This window comes from Apodemus sylvaticus, chromosome 6 (genome assembly GCF_947179515.1).
Source record: "Apodemus sylvaticus chromosome 6, mApoSyl1.1, whole genome shotgun sequence".
Classification (NCBI taxonomy): domain Eukaryota; kingdom Metazoa; phylum Chordata; class Mammalia; order Rodentia; family Muridae; genus Apodemus; species Apodemus sylvaticus.
Genome location: NC_067477.1, coordinates 105,096,406 through 105,120,426, shown reverse-complemented (window position 1 = coordinate 105,120,426; position 24,021 = coordinate 105,096,406). Strand labels below are relative to the sequence as shown.

At 42.5% G+C, this 24,021-nt stretch overlaps 1 protein-coding gene across 1 annotated transcript in view; it reads right to left on the bottom strand.

Annotated features, from left to right (window-relative positions):
- Positions 1 to 15,122: 15,122 nt before the first annotated feature.
- Positions 15,123 to 24,021, bottom strand: part of Ddx1 (DEAD-box helicase 1) — a 28,757-nt gene continuing 19,858 nt past the window's right edge. Inside the window, exons 18-26 of the mRNA XM_052186095.1 lie at positions 23,944 to 23,995; positions 22,078 to 22,224; positions 20,205 to 20,296; positions 17,743 to 17,815; positions 17,594 to 17,666; positions 17,475 to 17,517; positions 16,582 to 16,677; positions 16,171 to 16,291; positions 15,123 to 15,451 (exon numbers count right to left, since the gene is read on the bottom strand). Of these exons, the coding sequence (XP_052042055.1) occupies positions 15,321 to 15,451; positions 16,171 to 16,291; positions 16,582 to 16,677; positions 17,475 to 17,517; positions 17,594 to 17,666; positions 17,743 to 17,815; positions 20,205 to 20,296; positions 22,078 to 22,224; positions 23,944 to 23,995 (828 nt within the window). The 3' untranslated portion in view covers positions 15,123 to 15,320. The remainder of the gene's footprint in view (positions 15,452 to 16,170; positions 16,292 to 16,581; positions 16,678 to 17,474; positions 17,518 to 17,593; positions 17,667 to 17,742; positions 17,816 to 20,204; positions 20,297 to 22,077; positions 22,225 to 23,943; positions 23,996 to 24,021) is intronic.

Genomic DNA, 24,021 nt, shown 5'->3' with positions numbered 1-24,021 from the left:
CATGGATGGCCACTAGAGCAAGGGGTGCCCTTGTCTCACTGCATATTGTAATAAGGCAGCCACAACTGCAGGAAGGCTGGAGCACAGGAGACAGATATTCATGAAAGGTCTGAGAAGTATGAGGCTAGAGAGAAGATAGCTTGGCCATTAAGAACAGAGGATCCAGGTTAAGTTCCCAGCACTCACATGGACTCACATGGAGACTCACAGCAGCCTGTAACTCCAGTTCCAGTAAATCTGATGCTCTTTTCTGGCCTCTGCAAGCACTGCATGAATGCATATGGTACACAGGCAAACATACATATGGTCTTAGTCAAGATTATTATTGCTGTGATGACACACCATGACCTATAGCAAGTTGGGGGTGTTTTGTTTGTTTGTTTGTTTTGGCTTATACTTCTACATCATAGTCCATCACTGAAGGAAGTCAGGACAGGAACTCAAACAGGACAGGAACCTGCAGGCCTTAGCTGATGCAGGGGTCCTGGAGGAGTGGGGCTTCCTGGTTTGCTTTGCATGGCTAGTTCAGCCCACTTTCTTATAGCACTTGCCCAGGGATGATCCCATCCACAACAGGATGCCACCCCGCCCCCATCAATCTCTAAGAAAATGCCCTACAGTCTGATTTTATGGAGGCATTTTCTCAGTTGATGGTCTTTCTTCTCCAGTGTCTCTAGCTTGTGTCAAGTTGACATGAAATTAACGAGTACAACTGACCACCCCATTTTAAGTTGGCACACAAACACATTACTATTAAACCACAACCTTTTCTTTCTTATTCATTCCCAATATCTCACAATAAAAAAGATAGTTTCAAAAGTCTCACAGTCTTCACAAATTCCAACAATTACAAAGTTCAGTCTCTTTAAAAATCCAAGATATTTAAAAAAAAGGTTCATCAGTAAAAATCCAATATCTCTTAAAAGTTCAAAATCTCTCAACTGTGAGCTCCAATTAAAAAAAAAAAAAAAAACAAAAAACAAAAAGTAAATGAAATACTTTCTTACTTCAAGAGGAAAGAACCAGGGAACAGTCACAATCTGAACAAAGCAAAACTCAACTCTAACGTAAATAATGTGTTAATAATTGTCCAGTGTCTGGGATTTGCTCATCATCTTCTTGGTCTCTCCAAAGGGCGTGGCTCTCTGCAGCACACAGCTTGTCTTCTAGGCTCCAGCTGGCTTCACACGGTTACTACTGTTCTTGGTGGTCATCCTATGGTTCTCGCCTCTTCCAAATACTGGAGTCTTCTGCTGCAGCTGGGCTGTTCTTTCATCAATAGCTTCTCCTGAGCTCTCTTCAGGTTCTCTGGCCCTGTCACACATTTGTCAAGCCTCAACTGTTCGCCATGACCCCTTCATGCCTTCAAAATAAATACTACCTGGGTGATTCTTATACTACCAAGTTCAGCCACTAACAGGAGGCATAGCCTTGGTCACTTCTGGAGCACAGTTTCTTTGGGCTGACTCCTAGGAAACATTTCCTAGAAGGTTTCACCTCAGTGATGCCGGTCTCTTCCTAATCACAGCTGATTCTTTAGCTCTAGCTAACTATCCTCCATTATCCCAGTAAGACAGATTTCACTTTAATGATTCTTGTCTCTTGTTAAACACAGTTCATTCTTCAGCTCCACCTAACCAGAATCACAGATTCTTCACATAAATACCCTGGTAGAGTTTTTGCTTCCCTCTGAAACCTCACAGTCCAGGCGCCAATCATCTGTGCTGTTCTCAACATTATCTTCCAGGCTCCTCCAGAATAGCCCACTAAGCCTTCAACATCTAATAGCTCTTCTAGCCCAAATTTCCAAAGTCCTTCCATAATCCTCCCAAAATAATAGGGTCTGGTCCGTCACTGTAATACACCACTATCCTGGTAGCAATTTCTGCCCTAGTCACTATTGTAGGATGAATCACCATGACCAAAAGTAAGTTGTGGAGAAAATGGTTTATTTGGCTTATACTTTCATATCACTGTTCATCACCAAAGTAAGTCAGGACAGGAACTCAAACAAGCCAGGAACCTGAAGACAGGAGCTGATGCAAAGGCCATGGAGGGGTGCTGAAGAGGCCATGGAGGGGTACTGCCTGCAGGCCGGCTCCCTTGCTTCTCTGTAGAACCCAGGAGCTGCCCAGGGATGGCCCACCCAAAATAGGCTAGACTTTCCCTCCATTCATCACTAATTAAGAAAATGTCCGACAGCCTATTATTATGGAGGTATTTTCTCAACTGATGCTCCTTCTTCTCCAGTGATTCTAGCTTATGTCAAGTTGACGTAAAACTAACCAGTACACACATAACATTTTAAGATAAGTAGGTCTTAAATATAATAAAAGAGGGACTACAGAGGATAACATGGGAGTGTTGAGCTCTAAGTAGGACATCTATCACTCACACACACACACACACCCCTCAGGAAACATAAAAAGGGGACACAAAGATTATAAGAGAGCATGGCCATTGCACTGATGAACTCACTCACACTGAACAAGATCCAGCCATTCCGGCAGGGATAGGAAAAAAGAAATTAATCCCCACCTCTACCTGTGGAGCTTTGACAGTTAGAAGCTGCCGGTCTCCAGAGACTTCCTTTTCTTCAGGAAGTGGCCTGCGTGCCGGTGGATGGTCTTACACCTGGCACATACAGCCAGCGCTGACTGGACTCAGGAGTCTATGAAAAGAGGACATGAAGTCAGGTCACATGGGTGGTGAGAGCTTTGGGAGGACTTCCAGGGGAAGGATGGTTTGATGTGATCAAAATACATTGTATCCACGTGTGAAATTATCAGAGAATTAATCAAAAGAAGGAACTCAGTAAGGTAAAAGGTCATTACCGACAGTTTCTAGTGCTCAGTGACAAGCATTGTTCTTAACAAGCTTTATTCTCTGGTCTCCTTTGTAACCTCGTGGAGGTTACAAAACCCACGATAAACTCGTGGTTTTTCAACTCTGCAGCCCACTGAACAGCTTCCAGCGCAGATCAAGACAAGAATCATTATTTATTCATTTTAAAGTGATGTATTGAGTGTCTATATCATGCCAGGAGTTAGTTACCTGTGGTTGCCCTGACAATAACTTCAGTTGAACCCAAGCAGGACCTGTAAGCACCAAGCCAAGAAGCTAAGTAGGACCCAGGCGGGATGCTGCCAGGTAGCAGTGGTTAACAAAAGAACGCAAGCTTTGCAGTTAGAGAAATCAATGCTCAGAGCATAGCTTGCCAATCACAGTTATGCATAGCTAGCTTATCCTATAACCTTATTGCTGCAGGGTCCTGTCAGCAGTCCCTTCCACACCCGCTAAGTCTTGCCTTATTCATCATCTTCACGCCCCCTGTCTTCCCATCGCTGCTCTTCAAGTCCCACTGTGAACGAGACCCAGTTTCCAACAGGGACTCCATTTCTAGGGAGGTTGTAAGCACATGATCCAGTCTCACCTACCGTTACCAAATCCCCCGTCTAAGTGTCACCATGGGACCTAAAATCTAACTGTCCCAACTATCATACTGTACCGTGGGTCTTGTTCAAAAGCAGCTCTGTTTCTGCTGGGATCCAGGGGCCACAAGCCTGGGACTGAGCAGCAAAAAAATGTAAATAAAGCCACCCAGAGAACGGCAGAGAGTAGGAGCTCAGAGAAACCACGTCCCACTGGTGCCTCATACATCCCTTGGATAGAGTCCTTCAAAGGCCACTCTAATCATCGGTGCTCCCTCAGCTGTGAGCTCATCCATCCATTCCCTTTTGTGGTTTAGCCAGCGGTTCTATCTCAAAATACTGAGTGCTACTCACCCTTCCTCTGAACCCCAGGGGTGGACTCCTCTAGGATGCCAGCTCTCCTGAATCTCTGCTCCTTCCACCACCCTCACACTTGTCATTCTCTCTTGTACCCTTTCTCTCCCTGTCTACCTCCCACAGTGGGAGGAAGGCACTGCTCATTTCTGTGGCAGAGGTCCACATCAGCGTCTTCCTCCATGGCTCGCTCTCCATCTTATTTTTTGATATGGAATCTCCCACAGAACCTGGAGTCCTCAGATTCTACTAGACTGTCTGGCCAGAGAATTACAGGGATCCTCCTGTTTCTGCCTCCCTCAATGCTGGGCTTACGGCACTGTAATGCATGTCTATGAGCCCAGCTTTTTTCCAGAAGGCTAGGGCTCTGAACCCAGGCGCTCACACCTGTGTAGGCAGCGCTTTGTCCACTGAGCCATCTCCCTCAGCCCTAAAGTAGTTTCTTTGAGGAAGGCATGAGCTTAAGTATGGCAGAACAGAAAGCCAGAATGAACCTGGAGAGCTGATAACATAGTGTCAACTTTATCAGCCTCAAACTAAAGGTTGCCTCTACAGCTCTTTTCAAGAGAACAGACAATGAGTCCTTTGTGCCTGAGCTCCCCGTTGAGAATGCTGTGGTATGTGACGGCACCTAATACTGATGAATTTCCTAGTCACATCAGTATTCATGGGTTTCATTGCCTTTCTTTTCATTCTCGTCATAAAATGAACCAAATCCATGCTCAACATGTTGAGCAATGGGCGAGAGCCAGATACTGAGGTGGCACACTCTAGGAGATAGAGCCACTTTACAATTGATCAGATACAAATGCCTGTTCATCCCTTTCTCGTGGGCAAAAGGTGGACTTTTTTTTTTTCTAACTTATAATATAGGAATTTGAGATTATTGATTTCAAAACAGAATGAAAGCAGCTCCTTTTGACAAAAATTTAAAGAACTTCTCTCCATCCCATAATGGCGGGTGGGAAGGTTCTGGGGATCAGGGCCATTGCCCTGCACCTTCCTGTCCAGAGCCCCAGTGGATCAAAAGGCTGAGAGAATGGGAGGCTATGCTTCTGCAGAAAGGCCCTTGAAATGAATGACCAACTTCTTTAACAGACTTCTCTCCCTCCCGGCTCACATTCCCCATGGTTGGTGAGGCAGAAAATTCACAAGAACAAAGCTCTTGCCCTAAAAAGATCTTTTCAACTTAGGGTCAATTCCACATCTGAAGCTTCCACAGGAGTCACCTTTAAATTGAGAAAAGGGGGGAAAGCAGCTGTTGCATTTGTGCCCGGGAGAACCACACACGAATGTGCATTGCAATCTGCCTGCCCCCCACACACATTCTCCCTGGGAAATTCACAGATGCAGAGACCCAAAGTAGCCTAAGGAGGTGGGGGAGTGCCCAGAGGACATGAGTATCCAAATCCCCGGATTCCTTGTCTCACCATGGTGAGTTCAGGGTAACTTCTAGAAGCCCCAGCTTGCACGAGGCTCCCCTCACAGCTCCTATTCAGCCAAGGAGATAATTCGTGTGACAACTGTGCCATCTTCCCTGGTCCTGGAACAGGTTACACTTCACTCCAGTTTGAGCATGTGGCAGCATCTATCCCATGAATATCATCTGGGTCCCCTCCTCTTCCAGCCTCCCAGGATCCAGCAATTCATAAAGATCAATATTGTTCACATTTTAACTCATAGGAAATGGCTGAGGGCTAGGTTAGGTACTACATGGAGCTAGGACCTTAAAACTCTGTTCCTAACCTATCACTCTGGGGCAAGGGGCAAGCTGGGTCTGGGGGGGCCCCCTTGGATCACACCCATCTGCGGAGGGGCCAGTCCTGGCTATAAGCAGTATCCATATCCCTGGGAGTCCAGAATGGGGACAGGGCAAATGAGTTCCCACCTGGTAACCAGGGCCAGGTCAAGGTGATCAAGTTTCTCTCCAGCTAGAAACATCATCTCTTTGGCTCCAGGGTAATAAACTCGGTGTCAGGGCTTGAGCTGTAACCCGGTTCATTTCTGGGCCAAATCTCTGAAGCTGAAGGGTTTATTTTTAAGGACTAGCAGTTTGCTGTTTCCAGCTTCTCTCATCAGAAATTGTGCGATTCAGCTCGATCTGCATTGGAAGCATAATTTATCATTGTACACAGATGGTGGCTAAGGATGGGGAGGAGTGTGCTTTTCATTTTAGTTCAGCAAACATTTCCGGAGCCTTTCTTGTGTGCCAGGCCCAGAGTAAAAGCACTAGGGATGTGCAAATGAGTGACAGGAGTCCCTGATCCTTGAGCACTTACAGGCTGAGCAGGGAGAGAGAGCCCCAGCCTGAACCCTGGACACCCACTCTGCCTTCCTCCAGAATCTTCATACTCACTTTCCCGGTTGGAGTCACCTTGGGAAAATGACCTCATCTCTTTCTAAACAAAGCTTTGCCAGCCTTGTTAATCTTTCTGAAACATGACTCTCTGGTCCCATTGATTTTCTTCTGTTGCTTCCATTTTTTGTTTATTAACGTCTGCTTTAATCTTTATTGTTTCCTTCCGTTGCATGCTTTGAGATTTATTTTTTCTCTTTCTTCCCCCTAGTTCCTTAAGAACTAGGAGAATTTCCTTAAGATGGGAATTCATCATGAGATTCTCTTTTTATCTTTAATTAAAAAAAAAAAATCCGTGTATGTATGAGTGCCTGCATGTGTGTATGCGTTCCATGTGTGTTACTAGTGTCCTCTGAAGCCCAAAGGGGAGTCAGATTCCCTGGAACTGGAGTGACCAGTGGATTCTGGGAACCAAGTACATGGCCTCTGCAAGAACAGCAGGTGCTCTGAAGTCCTGAACCATCTCCCTCACTCCCCTCTTTTCCCCTTTTAATACAATGGCTCACGGCTATAAATTTCCCTCTTACCACTGCTTTAGCTTCTTCCCCTAGTTGTCTTAGACATTTCCACTTTCATCTTTCTCGGAGAAGTTTCCAATTCCTCTCAGGGTTTCTTGTTTGACACACGGTGGCTCCTCCGTTTCTTCCTTGTGCTTGTTTACTGTTTTGATGCTTTCTGTTATTGAGTTCCAAGTTCAGTCCAGTGTGTTTGGTGCCTGTGTGGATGGAATTCTTTTAAGCACACTGAGGCTTGTCTATGGACTACCATATATATCTTGGGGAATGTTCCCTGTGCACTGGAGGGATGTTCATTCTGTTGTTGGGGCCTCTAAAGATTGAACCTTCTCAGCTTATAGTCTGTTACTTACAATTAAGTCTTTCCAGTTCTTGTTGAAAACCAAGTATTGAAGTACCCAACTAGTATTCTTGAGGTTTTACCTTGTTACTTTAAACCACAGTTTCCTTAAAGAACAATAATTATTCCTGCTTGACAGAGGGGTAAAGAATTAAAAATACACTGGGTGGAGGTGCATGCCTTTAATTCCAGCACTTGGGAGATAGTGGCAAACAGATCTGCCAGTCTGATTTACAGAACAAGTTCCAGGATAGCTAGAGACAGACAGACAGACAGGCAGACAGGCAGACAGGCAGACAGACAGATGATAGGCGGGTGGGTGAATGGATGGATGGATGGATGGATGGATAGATAGAAAGAAAGATAGATAGATAGATAGATAGATAGATAGATAGATAGATAGATAGATAGATAGACAGACACACAGATAGATAGAAAGACAGAAAACCAAGACAAAGCCTGTACAGTGAGCACTGCTCTGGATGACTGGCAGTATAGCACAGTAGTGGGAACAAAGATTTCCTCCCAGTGTAGCTGGCTGGTTCTGGGTTACATCAATACAGTTTCAGTCTAGAAAACATAAACCACAGCCTGAAGAAGATAGTAGAGGCTCAGCCCTGTATGACTCTACAGCCTAATTTCCAAGATGTACATATCTCCCATCTTAAAATAAAAGTGAAACAAAACAAAACAAAATAAAATAAAAAAATAAACCAACCAAAATAACAAGCTAACATATTCTAACTTGTCATCCTGACTCTGCAAGCTGGTTTCTCATAGAAGAGTCATGTCACTCGCCCATTCCTCTCTCCTTCCTTTCTTTTCCCAGTTTAACAAATGCTTACTAGGCAGACTCTGCCCTGGGTCCAGAGGATGCTGAAAGTAGGCCTGTTTTAGACACCCTTCTCTCTGCAGCAAGAGGCAGGAGGTCTAAGCAGGTAAATAAAATGCAGGAAGCGTACACTTTGGGAGGGGAAGGAGCAGAAGGTTTAGAGCACACATAAAGGCAGCGGTGAGCTGCCTAGAAGGGAGGGGATGAGAAGCAGTAAGAGTGGTCCCCAACAAAGCACTAACAAAAACTGGCACCAAGTGCAGTCCTCAACAGCAGCCTGAGTTTCATAACCCTCCCTGCCCCTGCCAGCCCTCTTAGGTGGGAGGGGCCCAGGGGAGGAAAAGGAGGAAAACAAGAGGATGTTACACTAAATGAGTCATCCAGCCTCAAATAACCGAGAGAGCGCTGCTAGAGCAGAAAGTTCTCAACTTGGAAGTGTGCCAACTCCAGTGCCGCAAAAATAGCCATGATGAATTCACATGTTTCTTTGCGAGTTGTCGTCCATCGTACCAGTGAAATCTCAGCCATAGAAAATTGGAACTTGGGGCCCGTATGCTCAGAATCATGCTCAGACTTTGGTCAAAGGATTTTTTGAGAAAGCTAAAAAGGCTGCATTTTCCTACTGAAAGTGATCTATTCTCCCATTCTGTTGGGGTTATCACCCTATGGGATATTGTTTCCTACTTGGAGTAAAAAGTCTCTTGGTGTTTTTCTGTTGGAGGTCTCCATCATCTAAGCACAATAGTCCTGTCAGTTGGAAAACACCCCATGATGTGAGGATGTCTGCACACTGTAGAGGGAGAAGAGGAAGTGTAGTTCAGAAGCCTCTCATTAGAGCAGTGGTTCTTAGCTTTCCTGATGTTGCAACCTTTTAATATAGTTCCTAACGTTGTGGTGACCCCCAGCAATAAAATTATTTCATTCTTACTTCAGAACTGTAATGTTGCTGTCAATGAATCATAATATAAATATCTGAATATACAGTCCCTTTAGGGACCCCACAGGTTGAGAACCACTGCACTAGAAGCACCTTGATCCACATGGAATAGATGTGTGACAGTTTTAGAGACTTTAGAGCTAAATTTATAATGTGTTGGGGAGACAGAGGGATGAGCTGTTCCTGGAGGGACACCGCAGGGAAGACCACCTTACCTGCCAACAGGATAGCACTGGCTCTTACATGAGTTAGAATCCAAACTATCTGGCTTCGGGTGGCAGTTCAGAGCAGACTTTTCAGTCAAGGGGGTGGGTAGGATGACTCAGAGCCCTGACACTGGGTAAGACCTTGACAGTCAAGAAGGTGGGAAGATTTTCCAGCAGTACAAGAATAAAGGCAGTCCTAGTGCCATTACTTTCCAGCCATGTCATCCTCTTGGGGCACAAGCTTCCTCATCTTCAGAAAGGAAATGTGAAGGTAACCTAGCTCCTAGGTCGTTAGGACTGAAGCAAGATGGGTACTTAGAATGATGCCAAGTTCACAGTATAGACCGATAAATATCACCTTATATTTTTACATGGGGGGTAAAGGGAGGGTGAGAAGACCCGGAAACTGGTATAACTGAGAAGATTTAAGGAGGAAGGTTGGGAAATAAAGGACTTTAAGTTTCCATCTTAGTTTGGATTTAATTAATAGAGACCTATCTCATTGTCTTGAATGGGTGTGACACAGATTGGTAAACCATACAACATTGAATGTATGTTTAACTGTGTGCACTCAGGGGTAGAAGTCAAATGAATACCTGTCATTTACATGGCCCCAGCAGAGGATGCTCTTGAGTTGGTCACTCAGTTCTCCTGCTTCCAGAACCTAAGAAGCTACTCTTTGACAGCAGAAGGTACAGTAGCTGGCGAGATGGCTCAGCACACAAAAGCATTTGTTGCTCTTACAAAGGACCTGGGCTTGGTTCAACACCCATATGTTGGCTCAAGTAGTTTATAACTCCGGTTCCAGGAGATACAATATCATCTTGAGAGCTCCCTAGGTACCAGGCACATAAAATATGCACATCAAGGAAAGTTTAAAAAAAAAAAGATAGGAAGGACAAAAGGAAGGATGAAAAATAGAAGTCGCTTGCTGAGAAGGGAGATTCTGAAAGACCATCAGTGTTTTGAGTGTTCAAGTAAGTCTTCATGAGCTGCTGTATGAAGTGACTGGGCTCATTGTGCAGTGCGAGCCCACACATCCTGCCCTTGTCCTCACCCATACCCACCCACAGGCAGGCAAGTCCACTAGGGCCATTCCACAAATTTCTAGCATGCTCTAGAGGCAGCGGTGTAATTCCTAGGATCAGTTGCCTAGGAGGCAGGAAAGCCGGTGGGTGTCAGCAATTAGTTAATGTGATACCTACCTTGCTTCATTTGAGGGGCCTTTCAGAGACAGGCAGAATCAAATGACTGAGAAAAAGCACTCCAAGTTCTGGAGATGATAATGAGCACAGCAATTAGCATAAGGACGGTCCTGACATGTGTGGAAATTCTTTATACAGAGAAGTCTCCAATGGTGGGCCCAAGAGAAGGCTGGGGTGGGGGGTGGTCCACCATACTGTGACAGGAGGAACCACCCAGGCACTAACCATGTGGGGCCAATTCATTGAGGGAAAAAAAAATCCCAATTCACACTTCTTGGCCTTCAAGATCTAGGTTAGGAAAAAAAAAAAAAAGACCACAGCCTCTGACAAATGTAATGGAGAAATAATTCCTTGGAATCTGTGAATTTGCTTCGATGGGAAAGAGGCAAGTCAGGTAATCCTTAAGTGACCCCAAGTGGTAAAAATACACCAGCACATGTGTTCGGACCTTTGTGGGTATTCACAGCGTGACACTAGCACCACCTAGTGTACCCAACTGGGAACCGAGCCACCAACCCACAAAGCCTGACTCCGTAGCCTCCATGATCACATGGGTTTTATTCTGCAGTGTTTGCCTGGTGCTGGGTTGTGAGCCAATAGCAGTGGGAAAACGAGTAACAATTTATGGATGGACACACATTACAAGATTTGTTATTACAGCCTACAGCACTAATACCAATATTTTAAGTAAACAATATGTAATGATACGGATATGATCCAATTTCTCCAAATTGCCTGGCTTTTAAGTGCCAAACAAAATATCCCGAACTGTAGTCTGAGACTGTAAGCTGGTTCTCGCTCACGCACGTCAGGGTTCTTTAGCGAGCTCTTATAAGTCTGGCTGCAGCTGAGTGTGCCATGCCACGAACATTAAATGGCTTCTATGGAGCTTTCTTTCCCTCCCAGTACAGGATCCGAACCGGTTCCTACCACTCCAGTACCACTCTGTCTAAACACAGAATTTTCCCCTTTATATCCAGTCATACTTTATGTAGCTAACATTTGAGAGCATCCAGGAAGTCACAATAAGTGGGAAAGGAAAAGCCAAACTCGTGATGGACATCACTACTCCAACATCCAAATAGTAGTCTCTCTCCTCTTCTAATGAGTTTTCTATCCCACATTCTCTACAAAACCCTGAGTGCACATACACACACTCATGTACACGCATGCACCCATAGGGATGAATCAGGCTCCACTTAAAGCAGCTTGCTAATGTCACCTGGACACCCAAGGTCTACTCCACCCGGAGCAGAGCTCCTGGAGGCCAGGTACAGACCCTGCATTTCATTTAAGGAATCTGGCTGTCACACGCTTTGAGTCATCTTAGGGTAAAATCTGCCCTGAGAATGAAAGCCCTGAGAGCTACTTCTGTGTTTCTCCAATGGTAACCCTGGCCATCTCAGTTGGCTAAAGTGTAGATATTCCGGGTCCTGCCCTTGAACTAACAGACTCGGATGCCAACAGGCTAAGAGAAGTCTGTGACTATTATTGGGTTCAGATGCAGACCTCCTAGATTCCAAAGTCTTCCAGATTTCTCTCAATAGTTTAACCAGAAGTGGAATATCAGAATCAAAGTAACTAAAGCTTTAAAGGATTTTAAATGAATCTAAAGCACCTGAACAGAAACTGACAGCAAAATTCTCCATCTTTTCCTCCCCCAAAGGAACCAACCCCCTATAGTGCCCTATCTCCCCTCCACCCTGAGAACCCTATAAATCCTATGCCCTCCTCCCCCCTGAAGGAACCTCCTTTAGTTCCCTCATCTCTTCTTCCCTTGAAAGGTATCCCCCACAATAGCAAAATAGTATCCCTCCCTTTCCTTCCTGTACCATAAATTTTTGTTCCAATAGTCCCTCTTCCACTTCCACAAAAATAGTTCACTTTAGGACTGTTACTAGTACTTTGGAAAATGCCATTATCTAGTCAAATGATAAGATTGCTGTAAGGAAATCTACTCTGGTTTCCTTGTGTATTTACCTACTTTTTTTTTTTTTCCAGTTCATGTATCTCATTCAAATAGCAATGAAGCACATAGCTTCTCTGTAAGTTAAAATAAGGTAAGGAATGTGACTAAATGGTTTTGCCCATTTTGAATTGGCCAGGAACCAATTCTTTTCTTTCTTTTTAAATCTGGGCAGACTGAGTCATTACCACATAGTTCTACCTTGAAAAGGAAAAGAAAGAAAGAAAGAAAAGAAAAGAAAAGAAAGAGAAAGAAAGAAAGAAAGAAAGAAAGAAAGAAAGAAAGAAAGAAAGAAAGACTGACTTCAAGCTTAGCTCTTAGTCTATATTTATTTATGGCGGCAGGGCTTGGGTGGGTGGGAGGGGGTGGGGACAGCCACAGAGGGAGCAGGGCAGAGTCAAAGGGGAAGTGCCTGCTGCCTACTTCTCACTAGCATTGATCTACTCTATAAACACACAGCACAGTTTAGGTACAACAAGTTCTATTTTAGTTCATAAAATATATTCCACAGGACTCTTCCTGGGTTGTTAACGTGAATGTCAACCAACACCCTTTCAGAAAGAAATCTGGCACTGGCAGTCCTGAAAAATATCCAGTGTTCATGGTCTTGAATTCAGTGTTTAAGACAATGTTCTAAGAAGGTACACACTGCAGCACTGTACATAATACAAGGACTTCTGCAGAACACCTGCTAGGCTGCTGAATAATGCATTTTTTTTCTTTCATAAAGGAACCCCAGCTCAGAGAAGCTAGTGACCTTGCCCTACAATGTCCTGAAAGGCTGGCTCCTGCAGATTCCATCCAGGCCACCGAGAAGCTCACAAGCTTTCAAGTTCCCCTCAGTGCTCATCAGCATGGGGGGGGGGGGGGGAGGGACATAAATCATCACCATGCCTCAATGGGTGGTCACAAGCTTAAGAGCTAGGCGGTGGTGGCGCACGCCTCTAATCCCAGCACTCAGGAGGCAGAGGCAGGTGGATTTCTGAGTTCGAGGTCAACCTGGTCTACAGAGTGAGTTCCAGGACAGCCAGGGCTACACAGAGAAACCCTGACTTAAAAAACAAACAAACAAAAGAGTGAAAATACATCCCAATTCCCCCAGCACAAAACCACCCCAGTCATTATGCAGCAATGACCCTCACAAACCAAGCCCAAAGCCAGTGGCTAAGGCCACACCCATCGCACACTTAAGTGGAGTAAGCCACCGCCATTTGTTTAGAGAGAAGAATGACCTAGACCTGGGAGCAGCATTTCAGTTCCTGTAGAATTTAAAAAACAAGGGACAATAAGGACGCTGAGTCAGAAACACTACCATGTACAAGTTAATAGTTAACGTGTTCTGGCCTTGTTGGGGCCTCTAGTTAGTGCTCTGAGGCAGACGCCAAAGTTCTGTGACAAGATCTGACCATGCAGCAGCTCAGATAAGATCCAGTTACAGTACCAGACAATTCAGAGAGTGGGTAGCTATTTCCTAGGGTCAGCCGGGTCCCTTATCAGGTCTTTCTGCCATTTCCCAAGCATCACACTAAACTGATTGTATCTACTGGCTCACTAGTACTGTGCCCATGGTCCAGGCTGAGTGAGGGGAAGGACAGAAGGAGGCACTGAAGTGAGAGCCATTCTTACTCACACTCCACTGATGGGATGCTGGGAAGGAGACCCTAGAAAGACTCAGGAGTTCCTATTTTTAAAAGGGAAAAGGATGCAGTAGCATTTCTCAGGCTCAGTCACCAATGGCAAGCAGGTTTAATGAATGGCTTACAGGCTTACCACTGGCGCAAACCCTGGAGAGCATCAGTGGGGAGGCAGAAAAAAAGAGACATCAGGTCGGGCCGGGTCTCCAAACTGCACACTCCACACATGTAAATCCCCCGAACCCCAACCTTGGGTCTGTTTACATGAAGCTTTCTCCTACAACCTGAACCACTTCTCAGCTGTCTCTCAGCTCAAATCAGCATTGCTCTTAGCTGCCCGGTCACTATTGGGCTCAACGGTTCAGAGAGCAAACAACGAAACCAAGGGATTCCAGTTCTGTTTGCAGCCCTATCACCCAGTGGCTCACTGAGTCCAGTTCTCACTCCTACAAAACAAGCCTGTAACAAGAGGATCAGGTGGCTTCTTTTGGCTCTTAGCGTATAACCAATACTAAGTCAGCACTGAACTTCAGTGCTGCATCTGCTACTGTGCATGCAAGCATCCATTTTTACCTGCAAAGAGCAGTCCTCATATGGCCATGAGATGTGACAGCAGTTCTAGGACATCTCTAAAGAAACTGGTCTAGAAGTTAACAACTGGCACTGTCAAGTCACTCTGTAGAAAACTCTGGGCGGGAAGCATCAGCGGTGGCGCTCCATTAGTGTGCATCTGTTTCTACAAAGAGTCTCTCTTGAGATTTGGCTGGATACTCTCATTACTCTGGGGAATCTCTAGGTAGGGAACACATATACCCCTAAAACTACTTCCTCACCTAGGAGTCCAAAGGCATGAAAGAGCAATTCAATTGTATGTCTTGAAATTTCTCCTTGAGGTATTTTAATCAAAGGAAAGAAATTAACTGATTTTAGAATACAGAGACACAGCAAAGTCATTTTGTCCTTTTGTAAATCAACAGCAAAGAAAGGTTCTTGAAAAAAGTTTCAGAGACTTCTTCACTGTCACCAGCATTAGTCATCAATCCATATTGAATTTCCAAGCACCCTCTTAGTTCCCAAATTAGTCAAAAATCCCCTCACCCTGGGGTCCTTGGCTTTTGTTTTACAGCTCTCCTCCAGCTTCACAATGTACCTAGACAGCCTGAAACGTCTGAAAATCACTCCAACCTAGCATCATTCCTGTGGAAAACTTCACTCAAAGGATATTCAATCTGGGTTTCATATGGGTTCTGGGTCACATTTGTACATCTATAAACTGTATTTCACAACCCCACAGTGTTCTTAAAAGAAAAAAAAAACAAATATAACTTTAAAAGAAGACACAAGCCTTCATGAAAATATAGTTGTCAAATTTATTTTCCTTAGGCAGCCATTTTATGAAGAATTCCTAAGATCTGTGTTTCCTGACATGAGAGTTAGCAGTAATAGCTCAGGTCCTATAAATACTGCTGCTCTGAAGCAGCACTGCTGGGTTAGAGTTAAGACTACAGACTTTATGACTCCAATCCTACTTCGTCTACATGCAATCAGAAGGTTCTGAACAGCTGGTTGGGAAGGTAGCCAAGGTGGAGGAAAGATGTCTGTGCTTCCTTTTCAAGGGCAGCCAACTCTTGAACGGTAGGTGCCAGGATATCCACATGGCCTTTATAGCTTCCACCTGCACGAAAATCCAAACCGGGAGCAATATAAGTGGCACGCTTGCGGCACTTGTCAGGAAGCTGTCTGCTCAAGTCTACCATTTCAAGTTCTGTTTCTAGCAATAAAAACTTATGACCAGACAAGTTATCTCCAGAACATTTAGCTTTAATCTTTTAAATCAAGGATTTCAATATCAATCAGTAATCAAGCTTCAGTCCTAGTTGCCTCGATGCTCACAACTCCCACCCCTTAGTGTACCCTAACCAAAGGCATTCAGAAGCACGCCGGGCAAAGGGAACACTAACCGAGGCTGCCACTCACAGGCTTCTGACTCTGTTCAAAAATCACCTATAATACTCATTTCCTAATAATTCTTTAAAAGTTCAAGTACTCTTAATATGAATACTTCAAGACAATCAGCTAATTTGCTGCCCCTCATTCACACAGAGATCACACAATAAAATGCTGGAAGTCAAATAATAATAAAGCACTGGAGAGCAATTAGTAGAGAATAATTAATATGCTAATAATATACTGTTAGCATACTGAAACAAAATCATGGTCTCCATAAACTGACATTCAAAGAGGCAAATTTAGCTATGTGTGCTGGGGGATGCGTATAATCGCAGCACTTAGAAGGCTGAGGCAGGAGGATCTCAGGTCTGAGCTAGTCTGGGATACAGAAGCCCGGATGCAGTCTGGGGAGGGAGGGAGCCAGCACAACATCTGAAAGCTTACCGCCTGCAGCCCTTTTCTGACCATATGTGACTTTCCCATCAAACTCATCCACTGGAACCTTTATATCTGGCTCAACCTGGGAAATGGTACAGTTCAGGTGTTCTTCTATTTCAGAAAGTAGCTAAAAAGAGTGAGAAAATTAAAATATTTTAGATAAAAATTTCACTTTGATGAGAGTTTCACTGTAATAGCATTAAATAAAACTAGGCAAGCTGGATGCTTGATATAAATGGAAGCTAGATCCCTGGGGGTGCCTCCTAAGTCACAACTTACAGACAGAATTGTTAGCCAATTAACTACCCTTCTCTCATCACTGACAAATAGATGAAAGTAGAGATGTAACTTTTCTAGATGAATGAAGTCTGTTTATTAATTTCAATAAATTCTCTAGGTGTATTGGCAAAGTCTCACCTGCATTTCATTATACCAGATAGTACAGCCGCCATCTTCCTTGAGTCGAGTGTTATAGCATCCCTTCCCACGGTTGCTACACACATGATACCAAACCTGCATTAAAGGGAAAAGAAACACGACCATGTAGAGAGACAGAAATTAAATACTGCACTCTGCATTTTTTTTTAACATTTTATCTCCTTAAAACACTAGAAAAAAAGATTATGCATTTTATCAAACAGCTATTACTCAGTGGCTCACGGCATAGATCTGGGTTATTCCAGAAATAATACAAAAGGATGTGAGTTAAAGAAAGAAATTCTCAAACTAAACAAACCCATAAACTGACACCATAGCCTGACGTTCAAAGAGGCACAAGCAGTCAGGTGTGGTGGTGCATACCTGTAAACTCAGCACTCAGGCTAAGGCAAGGGGGGTCAAGTTTGATGCCAGCCTGGACTACAAAAAGGTAGGCGTGGAGAGGGGATAAATTTTAGAGAATGTTTTATCAAAATTAGTAATTTAAAAGTCTGTTTAAATCCAAAGAAAAATAAGCACATAGGGAAATTATACACATAAATTTGAGAAAAAAAATGCATAGGTCTTATGAAAGTTTTTCTACAAACCATAATTATATATTTAAAAAAAAACCTCCATCATCCCCTAAATATTTAAATAGTTTTTTGTTGAAAAAACTATATTAGGGCTATTAGGAATATTGATATTTTGTTCCTTTCTTTGTAAACCACATGCTATTATTTGCCTATTCAATCCATACAGAAGGAAGAAATCCTATAAAATGTTCCCTTCCATTTGTGACTGATTCCAATTTCAATGGGGAAATCAAATTGCTTTTACTTCCATATCAAAATGTAACTCACAATGACTCTAATAGAGACTGTGAAGATTACCTTTTCTTTCTCTGTTGCCACCAGGGAAATAGCCAGGCCCATCCTGAAAGATTTCAAAGCCTGCATTAGACCTTATTTCTGAAACACAGACGCTCAAAGGGGGAAGAACTGAGCAGTACCTTTCAGCTCGCCCCACTCTGCCAATGCGGTGCACATAATTCTGCTTTTCATCAGGCAGGGTGACATTTATAACTGCAAATGAAGACAATGGTTAACAGCTGTCATTTGTTTGTAAGGTTATCGTATTAAGTAGAAGATTTCTTCTTACCGTAAGGAACACCATGGATATCAATTCCTCTAGCAGCTACATCTGTGCAAATCAAGAATCTTACGTCTCCTTTCTAAGAGAACCAAGACAAGCAGGTGTCTGTCAGTAAATGCATAAAACATGAAAACAAACACTCCACTAAGAAAGTTAAATGGTACTTTCTGATTATCTATTTGGACATAATAATCTACTGGACCAAATCCTGAAGTTTTACTCTATGATCTGCTGAGATATGCTATTAATGGCTGTACCGTTTTTCTTATATAAGTGTATTAAAGCACTGCTAAACTCAGGCTTTATCTTTAGTCTTTAGAAATATCTTTGGAACACCAAAAATATATAATAGAACAGAAGACAGAAACATAGGTATTGTCTTTATTCTTATACTAAAATAAACCTAGGGAATGGGGAGATGGTTCATTTCCCATGGGAGTGGTTAAGAGCACTGACTGTTCTTCCAGAGGATCTGGGTTCCACACCCAACACCTATTTAGCACTAACAATCGGTAATGTCAGTTCTAGAGGACTCAACATCCTCTTCTGACTTTTGTGGGCACTGAACATACACAGCACAGGTAACACACCCATAAGCATTAAAAAAAAAAAAAAAAGAGGAGGAGGAAGAGGCGGCGGTGGCGGTGGCAGTAGGAAATAAACCCCTAGAGCTTACGAAGGAAATACAAATTAGCCCTTTGGATGCCTTTGTACAGAAAAAAGTTAAGATTTGGAGGTGAGAGATGCATACTGACTCTAGGTCTAGTGTAATACCCAGGACAAATGGCAGTGGACTGGGTGAAATGAAATCAGAGAACATTAGTGATGGAAGCATACACTAATATAAGTCTGACATGTCCCACTTTTTTCCATATGAAAAAAAACCACCCATACACAGCATTAAACACTCTGGAATGTTGGTGGGAAAAAAACTACTGTTGCTAATTCTAAATGGCTGAGGCCTGCTACACACACCAAGGGCTCGGAAGGCCTGTGAATGCAAGCACCTGGAAGGGTGCACGCCAAACAACCACAGAACCAGGCACATTGGCTTCTACACTACCACACTCTAACGATCATCTCCACTGCATAACACAGTAAATCTCTACAAGTATTTGTGCACTTTCCAGTAAGATTCACAGACACGGTTTACCTAATCTCACATTTCTAAAAGGTGTCTACCTGACAAGACTATGTATGTATGTATGAATGTATGTATGTATGTATGTATGTACGTACGTACGTATATATGTCAGTCAGTCAGTCAGTCAGTCAGTCAGTCAGTCAGGAAAAGAATACTTTATTGAGCATATTACGAGGGAGCAGTGGACTTCCTGACAGGGTACATGAAATTTGTTATCTGACTGTCAAAGACGACTAATTCCTGCCACAATGTATGGATAACTGTAAAATGCTTTAAGTCTCTAGGACAAGAACTGTTTTAATGCTATTTTTTTAATTTGAAAATTCTATTTAAAATGTTTATTTAAAAAACTACTGATAAAACCATTAACCAAAACCAGATTCAGCCCCAGTTCAGTGGCAGCTTTCTTTTTTTTTTTTTCTTTCTAAATTCTTTGTCTACATTCCATATGTTTTCCCCTTTCCTGGTTCCCCCCTCCCCATATGTCCCATAAGCCCTCTTCCCTCTGCCCTTTCCCCAATCAATCCCCTCCCACTTCTCTGTCCTAGCAATCCCCTACAATGCTGGATCAAGTCTTTCCAGGACCAGGGACCTCTCCTTCCTTCTTCTTGGGAATCATTTGATATGCAAATTGTGTCTGGGGTATTCAGAGCTTCTGGGCTAATTAATATCCACTTACCAGTGATTGCATTCCATGTGTATTCTTTTGTGATTGGGTTACCTCACTTAGGATGACATTTTCCAGTTCCAACCATTTAGAACTAAAAATTTCATGAATTCATTGTTTTTAATTGCAGAGTAGTGTAAATATACCACATTTTCTATATCCATTCCTCCATTGAGGAACATCTAGGTTCTTTCCAGCTTCTGGCTATTATAAATAAGGCTGCTATGAACATAGTGGAGCATGTGCCCTTATTGCATGCAGGGGAATCCTCTGGGTATATGCCCAGGAGAGGTACAGCAGGGTCCTCCAGAAGGGTCATGCCCAGTTTTCTGAGGAAATACCAGACTGATTTCCAAAGTGGTTGTACCAGCTTGCAATTCCACCAGCAGTGGAGGAGTGTTCCTCTTTCTCTACATCCTCGCCAATACCTGCTGTCTCTTGAGTTTTTAACCCTTAGCCATTCTGACTGGTGTGAGGTGAATTCTCAAGGTTGTTTTGATTTGCATTTCCCTAATGACTAATGATGTTGAGCATTTCTTAAGGTGCTTCTCAGCCATCTTCAGGTGAAAATTCTTTGTTTAGATCTGTACCCCATAAGGAACACTATAATCAGCCCTTTAAATAATAAGGAAATGCAGGTAACTAGGCACATTGTACCTTAAATCGTTCCAAGTTTTGCTTTCTCTCATGAGGCTTTCTGTCACCATGAAGACATACACATGAGAATTGGTGTCCTTTTTTATCAGGTCCTAGGGAAAAGCATATTTAACATCTGACCTTAGAATGCATTATACCAAAAAATATAAAAAACACATGTCTATAAAAATCTATACACCAATTTGGCACAAATGAAGGCAACAGACTTTCTGAAACAGGCAAAATTCCATTAAAATAAATTCTATGAGAGGCTGGGGAGAAAGCTCAGGTAGTAAATGTAAACACAGAGATATGCGCTCAGATTCTCATCACCCACGTAAAAGCTGGGCACAGTGCTGGCATCTTTACCCCAGCATTCGGCTCTGCCAATGTTGGGGTTGACAGGTGGACTGTAGGCCTCACTGGCCAGCAAGCCTAGATGAATCTATTAGCTCAAGCTTCTGTGAGAGGGTCTCAAAAAGTAAAGAGGAAAGTAATACGGAAGACACCTCTGACCTCCACAGGCATGTGTATACATCCTCACACAGACAGACACCTCCCCTAACACACACAAACTCCATAAAACATTAATATTGATTTGCTTTTAACAGAATTCTAAATTCTATCAAACTTCTGTATTGACTTTCCAAGAAGCTGGGATTAGAGGCATGCCCCACCATGCCCAGCTTACTGTCCTACTTTATAAAACAATGTATTAGCCCTTCAACTGAGATGGCTTTACTGCTCAATATTCTCAACAACAAATAGTACTCAGGTATGTTCCATGGCCTTGCCAAACTTGGTGTCTCATTTTTGAATACAAAGTAAGCATTTCTATACTGATTAAGAATATTTCCATATTTGATAAGAAACAAAGTCATCTAAACATAAACAAACATCTAATGTGAAACTATACCATTTCAATTCTAATGTCTATTCTACTTGTACAGAAATTCATTGACTTGTATAGACCTTGGGTCAAGTTAATTTTAGTGTGGAATGTTTATTTATTTGCAGTTTGGGTCATTAAGCTTCACCACAGTAGTGCCCCTTTATTTCTACTAATATTTTTGTTTAAGGTCTACTTCATCCCTCATAGATCTTCAGATTAGTATTTCACCATATGTGTTTATATGTGTGTTAATCTTAATATTACAATTCGAAGTATCATCACTAACATAATAGAATGTTCATCTTGCCTATCAGCAAATGGTTTTTAAGATCTTCCTTGGGTTTTTGGTATGTTGTTTTTAACAGCATATATGTAACATTCATCTAGATTAATACTCTATGTGACCTTAAAAGAAGACTTCAGTTACAATACTGATCTTATTCTGTGATTCCTAAAATGTATTTTTTCCTCTAGGACTAGAAATTGAAGCAGGAGTCTTACTCATAACCAGGTAAGTTCCACTACCGAGCTATGTCCCCAGCTCGAAGGTTGAGATCCTATCTCCTACGCAGCTCAGGCTGACCTAAACTTGGAATGTGACTTAGTAACCTCATCATTGTCCAACCCCTGCCTCCTACGTGCTAAAACTACAGACATGTACCACAATGCCTGGCGTCTTTCTTCCTTTTATTCAGGGTTTTCCACTTATCCCCCTTTTCCTATTTACCAGCTTAGAAAATACACATTCTAATATTGTAGTCATTACACTTTAGATTTTAGCATTAATCAGTAATCTAGATCTATGGCATTAGAATCCTGTGATTCAGCTTCATGCTAATGACTGTGGAAGAAGCTCTCATGTTTGTCCCAGGGCATATCTATAGGAAAGTATTGGAGAGACAACGTGCCATCACTGCTTTAAACTCTGTGCACACATTCTAGCTTTTATCAACGTGAGGATAATAATCTATGAAATGAAGAAATAAGTGAGGACAAATTTACCTCCTCCTTGCTGCATAAAGTACTGCTCCAAGTTATCACAGTCAATTTTAGTTCTACAGAAGATAATTGCTTGATCCATCTTGTGTTCCTTGATTGCTCGGACAGCATACTCCCCCTTCAGTATTTTAATAGCTTCAGACCACATCTCTTGATTATCACAGGAACAGAAAAAGTAACAGAATGTCAATTTGAAGCTGTCATGTGTACATATTATCAGTCAGACATATTGCTTAACTCTAAAAACCCCTGCAATACTATTCACAAGGCATAGTATGAGAGTGAGATACTTAGTATTCATTTATTTTGGTTCTGTCAATGTCTTCTATGCTATTTTGGGCGCTCTCAAACACACACACACACACACACACACACACACAAAACCATACAGTACACAGATACACACATGCACACAGACATATAACCGTAACCTTTTAAGAAGAAACCCAAATAATGTAAATATACTAACAAAAGAGCCACACACACCAAGACTTGGTATTTTCCTCTCAAAAACACACACACATACACACACACACACAAAACCATACAGTACACAGATACACACATGCACACAGACATATAACCGTAACCTTTTAAGAAGAAACCCAAATAATGTAAATATACTAACAAAAGAGCCACACACACCAAGACTTGGTATTTTCCTCTCAAGCATTAGTTATAATATGTCTGTCCTGCATTAACTTCCATTTATGCTTAAGACCTGATTATTGGATTATCTTAACCCTTCTTAAGGAAATTACTAACTCTACACCTCTCCACAGAATGAAAACCTGGTTAGCAGCTTTTCAGTCATGTTCCTGGAATCTCTTTCCTGGGAAGCAGTGTTGCTGTTGTTTCTCCTCTGCTGATACATGCTTTTAAATCAACCTATTTCTAAAGGTTCTCTGGTTGTCTCCAACTGTAGTGGAGAATAAGCAAAAGCTTTACAAAACCATCATCACGGTAAAAGCTGGTATTTAAAAAAGTACACTCCCTAACTGTGGGTTAACAGTTTGTGCTTAACTAGCAGTTTCTCTGCTTCAACAGGAAAAGCAAGTGAGTATGGATAGTGACAAGCTGGTGTTACACATTAAACCGATTTCTAAGGAACCTGAAACAAGATTTCAGTCAATCCACCTTTGAGACCTATATCAAACTGCTCAGTGCATTCAACCTAAAAGTAAAAACACTCTGACCTCTTCTATGGACCCACTCAAGACATCTGATGTCAGACACACAGTCGAATCAGTTTAAGATCCTGTCACTTAGGTTTTAGCATCTTGTATCCTCATACAATTTTGAAATATTATAGGCATTGAAGAAATTGTCTGCTAGGCTATCTTCACTGTGCTAAGACTAATGTTACACTTTTTCAGAACTGATAAATGAGCACACAGCTTCTGTTTGAGAACAAGTGCTGCAGACAGTACTAAGGTTGAATAATATAAATGTGTTTAACACCCTGAATCATATACTAAACGTCAAAACAATCATAAAAATAATTAAGAAATCCAGTCTTTCACCATTTAATAAAGGCAACCCTAGCCCCCAGTATCCCTCAGCTTTATTTTTCTGGAATTTCAGGGTCAATATAAATTTGTCTCTAGACAAATTTGCTGGTTTTCTACGATCTACAGTCAATAATCCATTCTGAGGCCACACAGCTAACACTAAGTTCCGTGTTTAACACTGCTCCCCTAAGCTAAGTGGCATGGGCTTGCCCCATTTCCTGATTATTCTTATAGCTTCTACTTTTCCCAGTCTAGCGTTGTAGGTCACATCTCACAACCTTCTTGAGAACACTTGGCACAGAAACAAACTAATCATTTCCAAGATATAAAACACATTCTACTCATTCGTCCATCTTACCCGGACTGTTAGCACCAGGTCTGGTGTTATCCTTCGCATGTACATCATCAGTCTGTGGGAAGGTAGAGACAAAGAAGG